Consider the following 13,454-nt stretch of genomic DNA (forward strand, 5'->3'; position numbering starts at 1 on the left):
ACTTTCTCAATAAGCCTTACATGGAGTACCTTATCAAATGCCTTGCTAAAATCCATATACAGTACACCAACGGCTCTATCCTCATCAATGTGTTTAGTCACATCCTCAAAAAATTCAATCAGGCTCATAAGGCACGACCTGCCTTTGACAAAGCCATGCTGACTATTCCTAATCATATTATGCCTCTCCAAATGTTCATAAATCCTGCCTCTCAGGATCTTCTCCATCAATTTATCAACCACTGAAGTAAGACTCACTATAATTTCCTGGGCTATCTCCACTCCCTTTCTTGAATAAAGGAACAACATCCGCAACCCTCCAATCTTCCAGAACTTCTCTCATCCCCATTGATGATGCAAAGATCATTGCCAGAGGCTCAGCAATCTCCTCCCTCGCTTCCCACAGTAGCCTGGGGTACATCCCATCCGGTCCTGGTGACTATCCAACTTGATGCTTTCCAAAAGCTCCAGCACACCCTCTTCCTTAATATCTACATGCTCAAGCTTTTCAGTCCACTGTAAGTCATCCCTACAATCGCCAAGATCCTTTCCCGTAGTGAATACTGAAGCAAAGTATTCATTAAGTACCTTCTTCCATCTCCTCCAGTTCCATACACACTTTTCCACTGTCACACTTGATTGGTCCTATTCTCTCACATCTTATCCTTTTGTTCTTCACATACTTGTAGAATGTCTTGGCGTTTTCCTTAATCCTGCCCGCCAAGGCCTTTTCATGGCCCCTTCTAGCTCTCCTAATTTCCTTCTTAAGCTGCTTCTTGCTTGCCTTATAATCTTCTACATCTCTATCATTACCTAGTTTTTTTGACCTTTCGTAAGCTCTTCTTTTTCTTCTTGACTAGATTTACAACACCCTTTGTACACCACGGTTCCTGTACCCTACCAGCCTTTCCCATTCTCACTGGAACGTATCTATGCAGAACTCCACACAAATATCCCCCGAACATTTGCCACATTTCTTCCGTACGTCTCCCTGAGAAGATCTGTTTCCAATTTATGCTTCCAAGTTCCTTCCTGCAGAGGTACATCACCCAGGCATACGGCGAGGTAGAGCAGACGGCAGGCACGACATCTTGGACTCTGACGATTTCTGGCTGGAAGGTTGGAAAGCTTCAGCAGGATCGCCACCCCACTAGAGATGGAGCTGAGGCGACTCATGTAGACCCCTCCCTACCACTCTAGGAGCCAAGCGGACTAGTCCCTGCAGGAAACTCACCGCATATCTCCCATCCTTCATAACTGAGAGATTGTATATCTCCGGAGAGAACCCCTACTACCACTAACATTTAGACTAGCTACGGTGAGCATCATGTTGGGAGTTTGTCACCTTTTTTGGAGCGGAACGGCTTCCTGGCGAGTTGCCAGCGGCAGCAACTGGGAGCTACGCAGCTAGCAGCCGCCAACAAACCCAGTCCAAACTGGCAGAAAAACTCCAAATGAACCCTCCACTCTAAAACAGCCACTCACTCAGATGTCCAAAAGACATTTCAAACCACCTCCAAAATATCTCACGAACTTTATAGAGCAGTTTCTCCTCGATTTTTCCCAGCTCAATCAGAGCAGCTTCACTCTGTGTCTGAACCCGGGAGTGTGTGATGGGACAGTGTAGAGGGAGCACCACTCTGTTTCTGACCCTGGGAGTGTGTGATGGGACAGTGTAGAGGGAGTTTCATTTTGTGTCTGACCCCGGGAGTGTGTGATGGGACGGTGTAGAGGGAGCATCACTCTGTTTCTGACCCTGGGAGTGTGTGATGGGACAGTGTGGAGGGAGCTTCACTCTGTGTCTGATCCCGGGAGTGTGAGATGGGACAGTGGAGAGGGAGTTTCATTTTGTGTCTGACCCCGGGAGTGTGTGATGGGACGGTGTAGAGGGAGTTTCATTTTGTTCTGACCCCGGGAGTGTGTGATGGGACAGTGTAGAGGGAGTTTCACTCTGTGTCTGACCACAGGGGTCGGTGTTGAGACCACTTCTTTTTATGCTGTATATAAATGATTTAGATGATGGAATAGATGGCGTTGTTGCCATGTTAGCAGATGATACGAAGATTGTGGAGGGGCAGGTAGTGTTGAGGAAACAGGTAGGATGCAGAAGGACTTAGACAGATTAGGAGAATGGGCAAGAAAGTGGCAAATGAAATACAATGTTGGAAAATGCATGGTCATGCACTTTGGCAGTAGAAATAAATGTGCGGACTATTTTCTAAACAGAGAGAAAATCCAGGAATCTGAGATGCAGAGGGACTTGGGAGTCATTGTGCAGAACACCCTGAAGGTTAAGTTGGTGGTGAGGAAGGCAAATGCAATGTTAGCATTCATCTCAAGAGGTCTAGAATACAAGAGCAAGGATGTGATGCTGAGGCTTTATAAGGCACTGGTGAGGCCTCACCTTGAGTATTGTGTACAGTTTTGGGCCCTTCATCTTAGAAGAAATGTGTTAGCATTGGAGAGGGTCCAGAAGAGGTTCACTAGGATTATTCCATGAATGAAAGGATTATCATACAAGGAACATTTGATGGCTCTGGGTCTGTACTTGCTGGAATTCAGAAGGACGAGGGGGGATCTCATTGAAACAGAGTAGATGTGGAAAGGATGTTTCCCATGGTGGGAGAGTCTAGGACAAGTGGATATAACCTCAGGATAGAGGGGCGCCTTTTCAAAACAGAGATGCAGAGAAATTTCTTTAGGCAAAGGGTGGTGAATTTGTGGAATTTGTTGCCACAAGCAGCTGTGGAGGCCAGGTCGTTGAGTGTATTTAAGGCAGAGATTGATATGTTCTTGATCGGACATGGCATCAAGGGTTACAGGGAGAAGGCCTGGAACTGGGGTTGAGGAGGAGATAGAAAAAACGGATCAGCCATGATTGAATGGTGGAGCAGATTCGATGGGCCAGACGGCCTAATTCTGCTCCTACGTCTTATGGTCTGATGGACCATAATCAGTCATAATCACTAGACCTGCAATCACATCAGGCTGACTCTCATGGACCCGAGGTGAGGAAATTTGGAGACTCCCTGCTCCTGTTCTCTCTCTTCCGATACAGGTTGTTAGTGAGAGCATTCCAGGGTTATTTTTCCTTTGAAGCCTATGCAGGACAGGATCCCGTGGTTAATTCCAGAATGGGGTGGGGGGGGGTCCTCCAAGGATGAGGTGGGTAAGAAGTGTAGTCCTGCAACATCACGTGGGTCTGATGGAGCCCGTCAGGCCAGCGGCCATTAAAACATCTTCCTCTTTCTGGTGCGGTTGTGCTTTATAAAATTATGAGAGTTGTAGATGGAGTACACAACCGTATCATTTCCGTAAATACCGAGATGCCGGAAGTCCAGAGCAGCACACACGAAGTTGGGAGGAACTCAGCAGGTCAGGCAGCATCTGTAGTTTCGGTCTGCATCAGGACCCGTCGTTCAGCGGTATCTTTTTCCCAGGGTTGAAATGTCTCATACCACAGGGACATGCATTGAAGGAGAGAGGGGGTATTTTCAGAGGAGAAGTGGGGGGAAGGTTTTTACACAGAGGGTGGTGGGTGCTCTGCCTGGGGTGGGGGTAGAGGCAGATACATTGGGGACTTCTAAGAGGCATTTAGATCGGCACAGGGGTGTGAGGGAAATGGACATTCTGTAGGTCAGCCATTTGGTTGCTAATTTAATCAGTTCAGCACATTGTGGGCTACCACTCTCTGAGTAAAGAAGTTCCCCCTCATGTTACCCCTAAACTTTTGTCCTTTAACTCTCAACTGATGTCCTCTTGTTTGAATCTCCCCCACTCTCAATGGAAAAAGCCTATCCACGTCAACTCTATCAATCCCTCTCATAATTTTAAACACCTCTATCAAGTCCCCCCTCAACCTTCCTCTGTAACTTAGGAGATGAAACCCAGGCAACATGTTAGTAAACCTCCTCTACTGTACTGATTCTGTCTACTAGTCTCGGTACAGGGGAGGGGTTTGAGAGACCCACATCATTGTTTAAATCCGTGTGATATCTCGCCCTGTCACCATGTTGGCTGGAGACCGTCAGTGAGGCGATGCTGTTGGTGAGAGAGGGAGGGGGAGAGGGGAGAGAGGGACAGAGGAGAGAGCAGTGGGGGAGAGGGGGGGGAGAGAGAGAGAGAGAGAGAGAGAGAGAGAGAGAGAAAGAGAGAGATTGATTGATTGATTGATTGATTCCGACAGAGGTGGGTGCGTTGGGAGGAGCAACGCGACCCTGATGTAAGGTTTTGGCCAGGAGAGGACAGAGCAGTAATCCGGGGACACAGGTGATCGGGAGAGACGATGTGAACTGATTTCACGCTGGTTCTCACTCGTTGTATCTCCGTCTGATATGGAGGGGCGACTGTAGAAAGTTGCAAACTCATCCAGCTCCATCATGGGCCCTCGGCTCTCCAGCATCGAGGACATCTTCAGAAGGGAATGTGTCACAAAGGCGGCCTCCATCGCCCAGGTCATGCCCTCTTCTGATTATTACTGTCGGGTAGGAGGTACAGAAGCCTGAAGACACACACTCAGTGATTCATAGAAACATAGAAAATAGGTGCAGGAGTAGGCCATTCGGCCCTTCGAGCCTGCACCGCCATTTATTATGATCATGGCTGATCATCCAACTCAGAACCCAGCCTTCCCTCCATACCCCCTGACCCCTGTAGCCACAAAGGCCATATCTAACTTCCTTTTAAACATAGCTAATGAACTGGCCTCAACAGTTTGCTGTGGCAGAGAATTCCACAGATTCACCACTCTCTGTGTGAAGAAGTTTTTCCTAACCTCGGTCCTAAAAGGCTTCCCCTCTATCCTCAAACTGTGACCCCTCGTTCTAGACCTCCCCAACATCGGGAACAATCTTCCCGCATCTAGCCTGTCCAATCCCTTTAGGATCTTATACGTTTCAATCAGATCCCCCCTCAATCTTCTAAATTCCAACGAGTACAAGCCCAGTTCATCCAGTCTTTCTTCATATGAAAGACCTGCCATCCCAGGAATCAATCTGGTGAACCTTCTTTGTACTCCCTCTATGGCAAAGATGTCTTTCCTCAGATTAGGGGACCAAAACTGCACACAATACTCCAGGTGTGGTCTCACCAAGGCCTTGTACAACTGCAGTAGTACCTCCCTGCTCCTGTACTCGAATCCTCTCGCTATAAATGCCAGCATACCGTTCGCCTTTTTCACCGCCTGCTGTACCTGCATGCCCACTTTCAATGACTGGTGTATAATGACACCCAGGTCTCGTTGCACCTCCCCTTTTCCTAATCGGCCACCATTCAGATAATAATCTGTTTTCCTATTTTTGCCACCAAAGTGGATAACTTCACATTTATCCACATTAAATTGCATCTGCCATGAGTTTGCCCACTCACCCAACCTATCCAAGTCACCCTGCATCCTCTTAGCATCCTCCTCACTGCTAACACTGCCACCCAGCTTTGTGTCATCTGCAAACTTGGAGATGCTGCATTTAATTCCCTCATCCAAGTCATTAATATATATTGTAAACAACTGGGGTCCCAGCACTGAGCCTTGCGGTACCCCACTAGTCACCGCCTGCCATTCTGAAAAGGTCCCGTTTATTCCCACTCTTTGCTTCCTGTCTGCTAACCAATTCTCCACCCACACCAATACCTTACCCCCAATACCGTGTGCTTTAAGTTTGCACACTAATCTCCTGTGTGGGACCTTCAGGAACAGCTTCTTCCCCTCTGCCATCCGATTCCTAAATGGTCGTTGAACCTATGAATACTTCCTCAGTATTTTTGTTCTCTTTTTGAAATATTTACTCAATTATATGTATATTTCTTATTGTAATTATTATGTATCGCATTGTCCTGCTGCTGCAAAACAACCCAATCGCGACATAAGCCGGTGATATTAAACCCGATCGGAGTGGGAGGGAGCCCCCGAGCGGCCAGCAGTGGGTTAGCGGCTCAGGGCTCAGATACACATCCGCCTCACTACACAGCGTCTTTAGCCCCCCGTGTTTCAATCAAAGTCAATTTTATAACCAAAGTACCTATCTGTCACCACACACTACTTTGAGATTTATTTTCTTGCAGGGATTTACAGGAAGATAAATTCAATAGATTTATTAAAAACCATCCATAACCAAAGACTAATGTGTAAAAGTAGTCTGTATTGCTTATACCGAGACTTGGGGGCGAGGCTGTAGGGTTCGGAATCAGTTCCGTGTTCTATCAGTGAAGTTCAGCCCCTCTTCGCATTCTAAATAAATCAATAACGGGCTCTCCGGGAAGGAAAGTCGACGGAGAGTGAGTGGTCTTCGGAACCGTCCTAGCTGCAGAAACATAACCCGTGCCCTGGTGGTCGGTCACCTAACAGGTGGGCGTCCAGCCAGCCACCCGAATGGTGTTGGTCCCTAGTCTGGCATCGGTCAGGGCCATTCCTGGGCCGGTCAGGCCTGCGCTTGACTGATCAGGACTGCGTGCCACAACGTTCCACACGAAAGACAATTTCCCGAACCTTGACCCCATTAATGGAGTGGATGTCCCAATGAAATATGTCCCCAACAACTACTCTACTTCTGCCTGGAGTTAACAAACACAGACTCCTTGAATTCACACACATAATGCTGGAGGAACTCAGCGGATCAGGCACCATCTACGGAGAGGAAGTAACAGTCGACGTTTCAGGCCGAGATCTTTCTTCCTTAAATTTGTTTAATTGATGAGTTAATGACTGTTTCTTAAGGGTGTTATAGCTGGGGGTGGGAGTGTGGTAGTACGTCTCGCTACCTGTTAAATGCTCCCAGTGGCGTGAGTCTCAAATAGCCTCTGACAACCAAGCCCAGCTGAACCGTTTCTACTGGCAGAAGGGGCAAAGAAGGGTTACTGATGCCTTAACACCGACCACTTCGGGCAGATGGGGCTCGTCCGCCGTGGTTGGCAGTTTATCTAGAAGGAAAACACTGATCTCAAACCTCCACTACCTTGCGGCTATCCCCACTCATGGGGAAGGGGTTCAGGAGTAAAGCCCGAAGATAAATCCGGAGCTGAATTCCCCTACGGCGATCCTATATTCAGTTCAACGCTGACTGGCAACATCTCGCCGCCGCCGGTGCCAACCTGTACCGGTATCTATCCTTCCTTTGGATTTATCAGCTGCGTAAAGAGCGGGACATGGGCAACAGCTCGCAAACAAGACAAAATCTGCAGGTGCTGGAAATCCAAACAACACACACACAAAATGCTAGAGGGACTCAGCAGGCCAGGTAGAATCTATAGAAATAAAAGTACAGTTGACGTTTCGGGCCGAAACTCTTCGGCAGGACTGGATAAATAAGATGAGTAGAAGATTTAAAAGGTGAGGGAGGGGAGAGAGAAACGCCTGGTGATAGGTGAAACCTGGAGGGGGAGGATGACGTAAAGAGCTGGGAAGTTGATTGGTGAGAGAGAGAGAAGGCCATGATAGAAAAGGCGGGGGGGGGGGAGAGCACCAGAGGGAGGTGAGAGAGGGAAAGGGGGGTGGGGAATCGTGAAGGAGAGGGGGTGGGGGGGCAGTACTGCAAGTTAGAGAAGTCGATGTTCATGCCATCAGGTTGGGGGCTACCCAGACAAATATAAGGTGTTGTTCCTCCAACCTGAGTGTGGCCTCATCACGACAATGGGAGGCGGCCATGGATAGACATATCAGAATGGGAATGGGAAGTGAATTAAAATGAGTAGCAACTGCGAGGTCCTGCTTTTTCTGGCGGACAGAATGTAGGTGGCCTGTGATATGGTCTTCCAATCTACGCCGGGTCCCAGCGATATACAGACCACACCGAGAGCACCAGATTCAGTAGATGGTGAAGCGTTGCCTGTGACTGTGAGGAAGGAGGTGTCGGGGCAGGTGTAGCACTTGTCAGCTTGCAAGGGTAAGTGCCAGGGGGTGATCAGTGAGGAGGGACGAATGGACATGAGTCTGGTAGGAAGCGATCCTCGTGGGAAGCACCAAGTGGGGGAATGATGTGCTTGGTGGTGGGATCCAGTTGGAGGTGGCAGAAGTTTCGGTGAATTATGTGGTGGGCGCGGAAGTTGGTGGGGTGGTAGATACTGCCCTGGGTTGTGTACGCATCATCCAAGTGGACAAATGGAGGGCCTGTTTGAATTGAGGATATTCTGCACAGGGTCCGACCGAGTTCTATTACTTTAACTAACAGAGAAAATCTGCAGGTGCTGGAAATCCAAACAACACAACACAACGCTGGAGGAACTCAGCAGGCCAGGCAGCACCTGTGGAAAAGAGCACAGTCGACATTTCCGGCTGAGACCCTCCAGCAGGACTGGAAGAAAAGATGAGCAGATTTGAAAGGTGGGGAGAAACTGGGAGGGGGAGAGATGAAGAGCTGGGAAGTTGATTGGTGAAAGAGATACAGGGCTGGAGAAGATGAAATCTAACAGGAGAGGACAGAAGGCCATGGAAGAGAGCGGCTGGGGAGGGAGCACCAGAGAGAAGCCATTACTTCAACAATTGGGGATAACCCGGCCGTCACCGAACAACAGAATGTAACCCGGGGACCGCAGCTGACTCACCCCACCCCCCACACGGCCCCTCGCTCCCCACCAGCCACCCGCAGCGAGACCGCTTCAGACCGGGAGAAAGCGGGCACCCAAGGGTGGCTTATCCCTCCCGTGCAGGAGCAGGAAAGGAACTGGCGGCAGAAGTGGGCACATCACCCCTGCCGGTTGCTTCCAAGTCTTAATAAAGATCAATCAGCAGCCAAAAATAAAAAAAAATAATTTCTGACAATTTATTAAGAATGATGGCAAAGTGGAGAGTGGGCCCCCGCTCAGGCTCCGCGTGTGTGCGCGCTCAACCCACCCGACGTGGGATCATTTGCAGTTTCGCTCTCCGAGCACGGAAGCGGCTGGGACCCCGCTGGAGTCTGCAATTCCATTTAAAGGATGACGCCAGTTTGTGTGAAACAAATCACGGGCAAACTCGGGCTCCTGGGAGCTGGCACTCAGAAAAACGAGAGTCTCGTCATCCGGAAAACTGCAACGGTGTACCTGCTTGTCGAGGCCTCTGATCCGATCTGAAGGCAGCTTCACCCTGTGCAAACACACACACGCACAAGCAAGCATATTCACACACCCTCGCCGTTTCCTGTAGGGTCTCTGAGGCGGGACCTGCCGCGGTTGCTGCTGTGGACTGGGCATTACAGCTGTTTCTGCGCCGCCTCCTGCTGACTTGGGAGTCCCCCCCGCCTCCTCTTTCCGGCCGCTCACCACAAAACCCCAGACAACAGCCAGCATGGGGTACAAGCCCGCTAAGCGCCCATGGGCCACTGTTCTTTCGGAAAGGAATGACCCGCCAGCCTCCTCGGCCGGCCTGCGGACAAAGGGACGCGACACAGGTGCCTGCCCGTCCCATCACAGATCAAGGGCCGTGTCCCCTTCAAACGGCTGATTTTAAAATGTCTCTGTCAGGGCCCGGGTTAAGGTTAAGGAAGCTCCATACTCACAGGGAGATCACTGCGACTCGCAGCCACCAGAGATTCTGCAGATGTTGGAAATCCGGAGCAACACACCCAAAATACCGCAGGGACTCAGCAGGTCAGGCAGCATCCATGGCCAGGAACGAACAGTACACTTCTCCGGCCGAGAGGGACCCGTCATCGGGACGCAGGAGTGTATCGTTACGGCGGAGAGGGCGGCACCGGGTCAAGCCTGCGCTGTGGGGGCACCGGCCGGCCTGGCAGAGTGCAACTCCTGCCCATGGCGGGGTACGGTACCAGAGAATGCAGCGTCTGGCTTAGCTGGCCGCTTGTGCGATGCTATTACAGAAGAGGGCGTCAAGAGTTCAATTCCGGCAAGGAGTTAGGGCATCCTCCCACATTCCAGAGACTCGCGGGTTAGCCGGTTAATCGGTCACTGCAAGCTGTCCTGTGATGAGGCCAGGGTTAAACGGGTGGGTCGCCGGGCAGCGCAGGGCCTGGAACAGCTGTACCGCTGGGCCCAGAGCAGAGCGCAAGATCCATCACAAACACATCCTCACCCCAGGCAGCGAGGACTGCCCCCTCCCACCAGCACAGACCATCCCCCCCCTCACCCCCCCCCAGAGAGCAGAGAACACGCAATTATCTGCAACTAAGGGATGAACACTAATATCAAAATAAAACTTGTTAAATGTAAAGCCGTCATTCCGCAGGGATCCGAACGATTCCCCGTCATCCTGGGTGAAGCCTTGTCCCCATCAGCCAGGGGCCTGTCACACTGCCACCTGGGGCATAGGCCGGAGGTTTGGCGAGACCTACAGGGGAGAGGACACAAGTTACTGCCACACCGAACGACCCTGCCTTTTGTGTTCCTCACCCCCCCACTCCTCCTCGGCAGAGACCAGGAGTAACTGCCCCACTTTCCAGGGGGCTCCGGTCCCCCCCACATCACAGAATGAGTTAATTAGCCGCCGTAAATGGCTCCCAGTGGAATCTGGGGGAGGTGAGGGAATGTATAAGAGATGGAGCAGAATAAGGCCATTTGGCCCATCAAGCCTGCTTTGCCATTTCATCATGGCTGATCCAATTTCTCTCTCAGCCCCAATCTCCTGCCTTCTCCCCATGGCCTGACCAATCAAGAATCTATCACCACTGCCAATGACTTGGTCCCCACAGCCGCCTGAGATAACAAATTCCACAGATTCACCACTCTGTGGTTAAAGAAATTCCTCCTCATCTCTGTTTTAAAAGAACACCCCTCTGTTCTGAGGCCGTGTCCTCTGGTCCTAGACTCTTCCCCCCCCCCCAAAGGAAACGTCCTCTCCCCATCCACTCTATCAAAGCCTTTCACCATTTAATCGGTTTCAATGAGGTCACCCCTCATTTTTCTACATTCTAGTGAATACAGGCCCAGAGCCATCAAACACTAGTCATGTGACAAGCCATTCAATCCTGGAATCGTTTTCGTGAACCTCCTCTGAACCCTCTCCTGTTTCAGCACATCCTTTCTAAGGGGCCAAAACAGCTCACGGTACTCCATGAGAGGCCTCACCTGTGCTTTATAAAGTCTTATTACATCCTTGCTTTTATAATCTAGTCCTCTTGAAATGAATGCTAACATCCTATTTGCCTTCCTCACCACAGACTCAACCTGCAAGTTAACCTTTAGGGAATCCTGCACAAGGACTCCCAAATCCCTTTGTGCCCCAGTTTTGAATTTTCTTCTCCATTTAGAAAATAGTCAACCCTTTTATTTCTTCTACCAAAGTGCATGACCGTACACTTCCTGCCACTGTATTACATCTGCCACTTCTTTGCCCATTCTCCTAATCTGAATAAGTCTTTCTGTAGCCTCTGGACTTCCTCAAAACCACCTGCCCCTGCACCTATCTTCATAACATAGAACGTAGAAATCTATAGCACATTACAGGCCCTTCGGCCCACAATGTTGTGCCGATCACGTAACCTACTCTAGAAACTGCCCAGAATTTCCCTACCCCATAGCCCTCCGTTTTCCTAAGCTCCATGTGCCTATCTGAGAGTTTCTTAAAAGACCCTATTGTGTGATCTGCGAACTTTGCAAAAAAGGCCATCAATTCAGTCATTCAAGTCATTGACATATAACGTAAAAAGAAGCCGTCCCAACATTAGTCACTGGCACCCAACCAGAAAAGGCTCCCTTTATTCCCACTTCCTGAATTCAGCCACTGCTTTTATCCATGCTAGAATCTTTCCTGTAATACCATGGGCTTGTAACTTGTTAAGCAGCCTCATGTATGGCACCTTGTCAAAGGCCTTCTGAAAATCCAAATACACGTCAACCGACTCTCGTTTGTTATCCTGCTTGTTATTTCTTCAAAGAATCCCAATCGATTTGTCAGACAAGATTTTCCCTTGAGGAAACCATGCTGACTACAGCCAATTTTATCAAGTGCCTCCATGAACCCTGAAATCATGTCCTTAATAATCAACTCCTACACTTTCCCAACCACAGAAGCCAGACTAACTGGCCTATAGTTTCCTTTCTTCTGCCTCTCTCCCTTCTTAGAGTGGAGTGCAATGATATTTGCAATTTTCCAGTCTTCCGGAACCATTCCAGAATCTAGTGATCCTTGAAAAATCATTACTAATGCTTCCACAATCTCTTCAGCCACCCCTTTCAGAACCCATCTAGTCCAGGTGACTTGTCTACCTTCAGATCTTTCAGTTTCTCAAGAATCTTCTCCCTGGTAATGGCAACTTCACACACATCTGTCTCCTGACACTGGAACTTCCAGCATACTGCTAGCGTCTTCCACAATGAAGACTGTTGCAAAATACATAATCAGTTTGCCCACCATTTCCTTGTCTCTCATTACCACCACTCCAGCATCATTTTCCAGCTCTCTAATATCCCTTCTTGCCTCTCTATTACACTTCATGTATCTGAAGAAACTTTAGGTATCCTCTTTAATATTATTGGCTAGCCTACTTTCATATTGCATCTTTACCTTCTTAAAGACTCTTTTAAGTTGGCTCCTGTTGGTTTTTAAAAGCTTTTCAATCCTCTAACTTCCCACTGATTTTTGCTCTATTATACAGTGGCACTAGAAAGTTTGTGATCCCTGTAGAATTTCTCTATTTCTGCATAAATAGGACCTAAAATGTGATCAGATCATCACACGTCCTAAAACTAGATAAAGAGAACCCAATCAAACAAACAACACTAAAAACATTACACTTGTTCAATTATTCATTGCGAGAAATGATCCAATATTACATGTACTTGTTGGAAAAAGTATGTGAACCTTTGCTCTCAGTAGCTGGTGTGACCCTCTCGTGCAGCAGTAACTTCAACCAGACGTTTCCGGTAACTGTTGATCAGTCCTGCACATCGACTTGCAGGAAGTTTAGTCCATTCCTCCTTACAAAACTGCTTCAACTCTGGGATGTTGGTGGGCTTCCTTGCATGAACTGCTTGCTTCAGGTCCTTCCACAACTTTTCTATAGGATTAAGGTCAGGACTTTGACTCGGCCATGCCAAAACACAAATTTTCGTCCTTTTTAAACCATTCTGTTGATTTACTCTTGTTTTTCGGATCACTGTCTTGTTGTATTATTCATCTTCTACTAAGCTTCAGGTGATTGCCTACTACCCTAACATTCTCCAGTAAAATGTCTTGATACAATTTTGAATTCATTGTTCCCGCAACGAATGTAAGCTGATCAGGCCCTGATGCAGCAAAACAGTCCCAAACCATGATGCTCCTTCAACCATGCTTTACATTTGAGTTGAGGTTTTGGTGTTGGTGTGCAGTGCCCTTTTTCCTATAAACATAGCAATGTCGCAATGTCCATTTTTGCCAAAAAGTTCAACTTCTGCCTCATCTGTCCACAGAACATTGCCCCAGGAGCACTGTAGAACATCCAGGTGATCTTTTGCAAACTTGACGTGTGGCAAATTTTTTTTTTTGGAGAGCCGTAGTTTCCTCCATGGTGTCCTTCCATGAACACCATTCTAGTTCAGTGTTTTTCT

The 13,454-nt window shown here is 48.7% G+C and overlaps 1 protein-coding gene across 2 annotated transcripts in view; it reads right to left on the reverse strand.

The window, feature by feature from the left end:
- Positions 1–10,045: 10,045 nt before the first annotated feature.
- The window catches only part of LOC134347264 (succinyl-CoA:3-ketoacid coenzyme A transferase 1, mitochondrial-like), a 183,962-nt gene continuing 180,553 nt past the window's right edge, over positions 10,046–13,454 (reverse strand). The window contains exon 18 of one of the 2 annotated variants that reach the window (XM_063049639.1): positions 10,046–10,254. In XM_063049639.1, coding sequence (XP_062905709.1) covers positions 10,213–10,254 — 42 coding nt within the window. In that variant the 3' untranslated portion in view covers positions 10,046–10,212. The remainder of the gene's footprint in view (positions 10,255–13,454) is intronic. The other variant, XM_063049640.1, reaches the window with a different exon arrangement.

Source organism: Mobula hypostoma, chromosome 5 (assembly GCF_963921235.1).
Source record: "Mobula hypostoma chromosome 5, sMobHyp1.1, whole genome shotgun sequence".
In the NCBI taxonomy this organism is placed as follows: Eukaryota; Metazoa; Chordata; class Chondrichthyes; order Myliobatiformes; family Myliobatidae; genus Mobula; species Mobula hypostoma.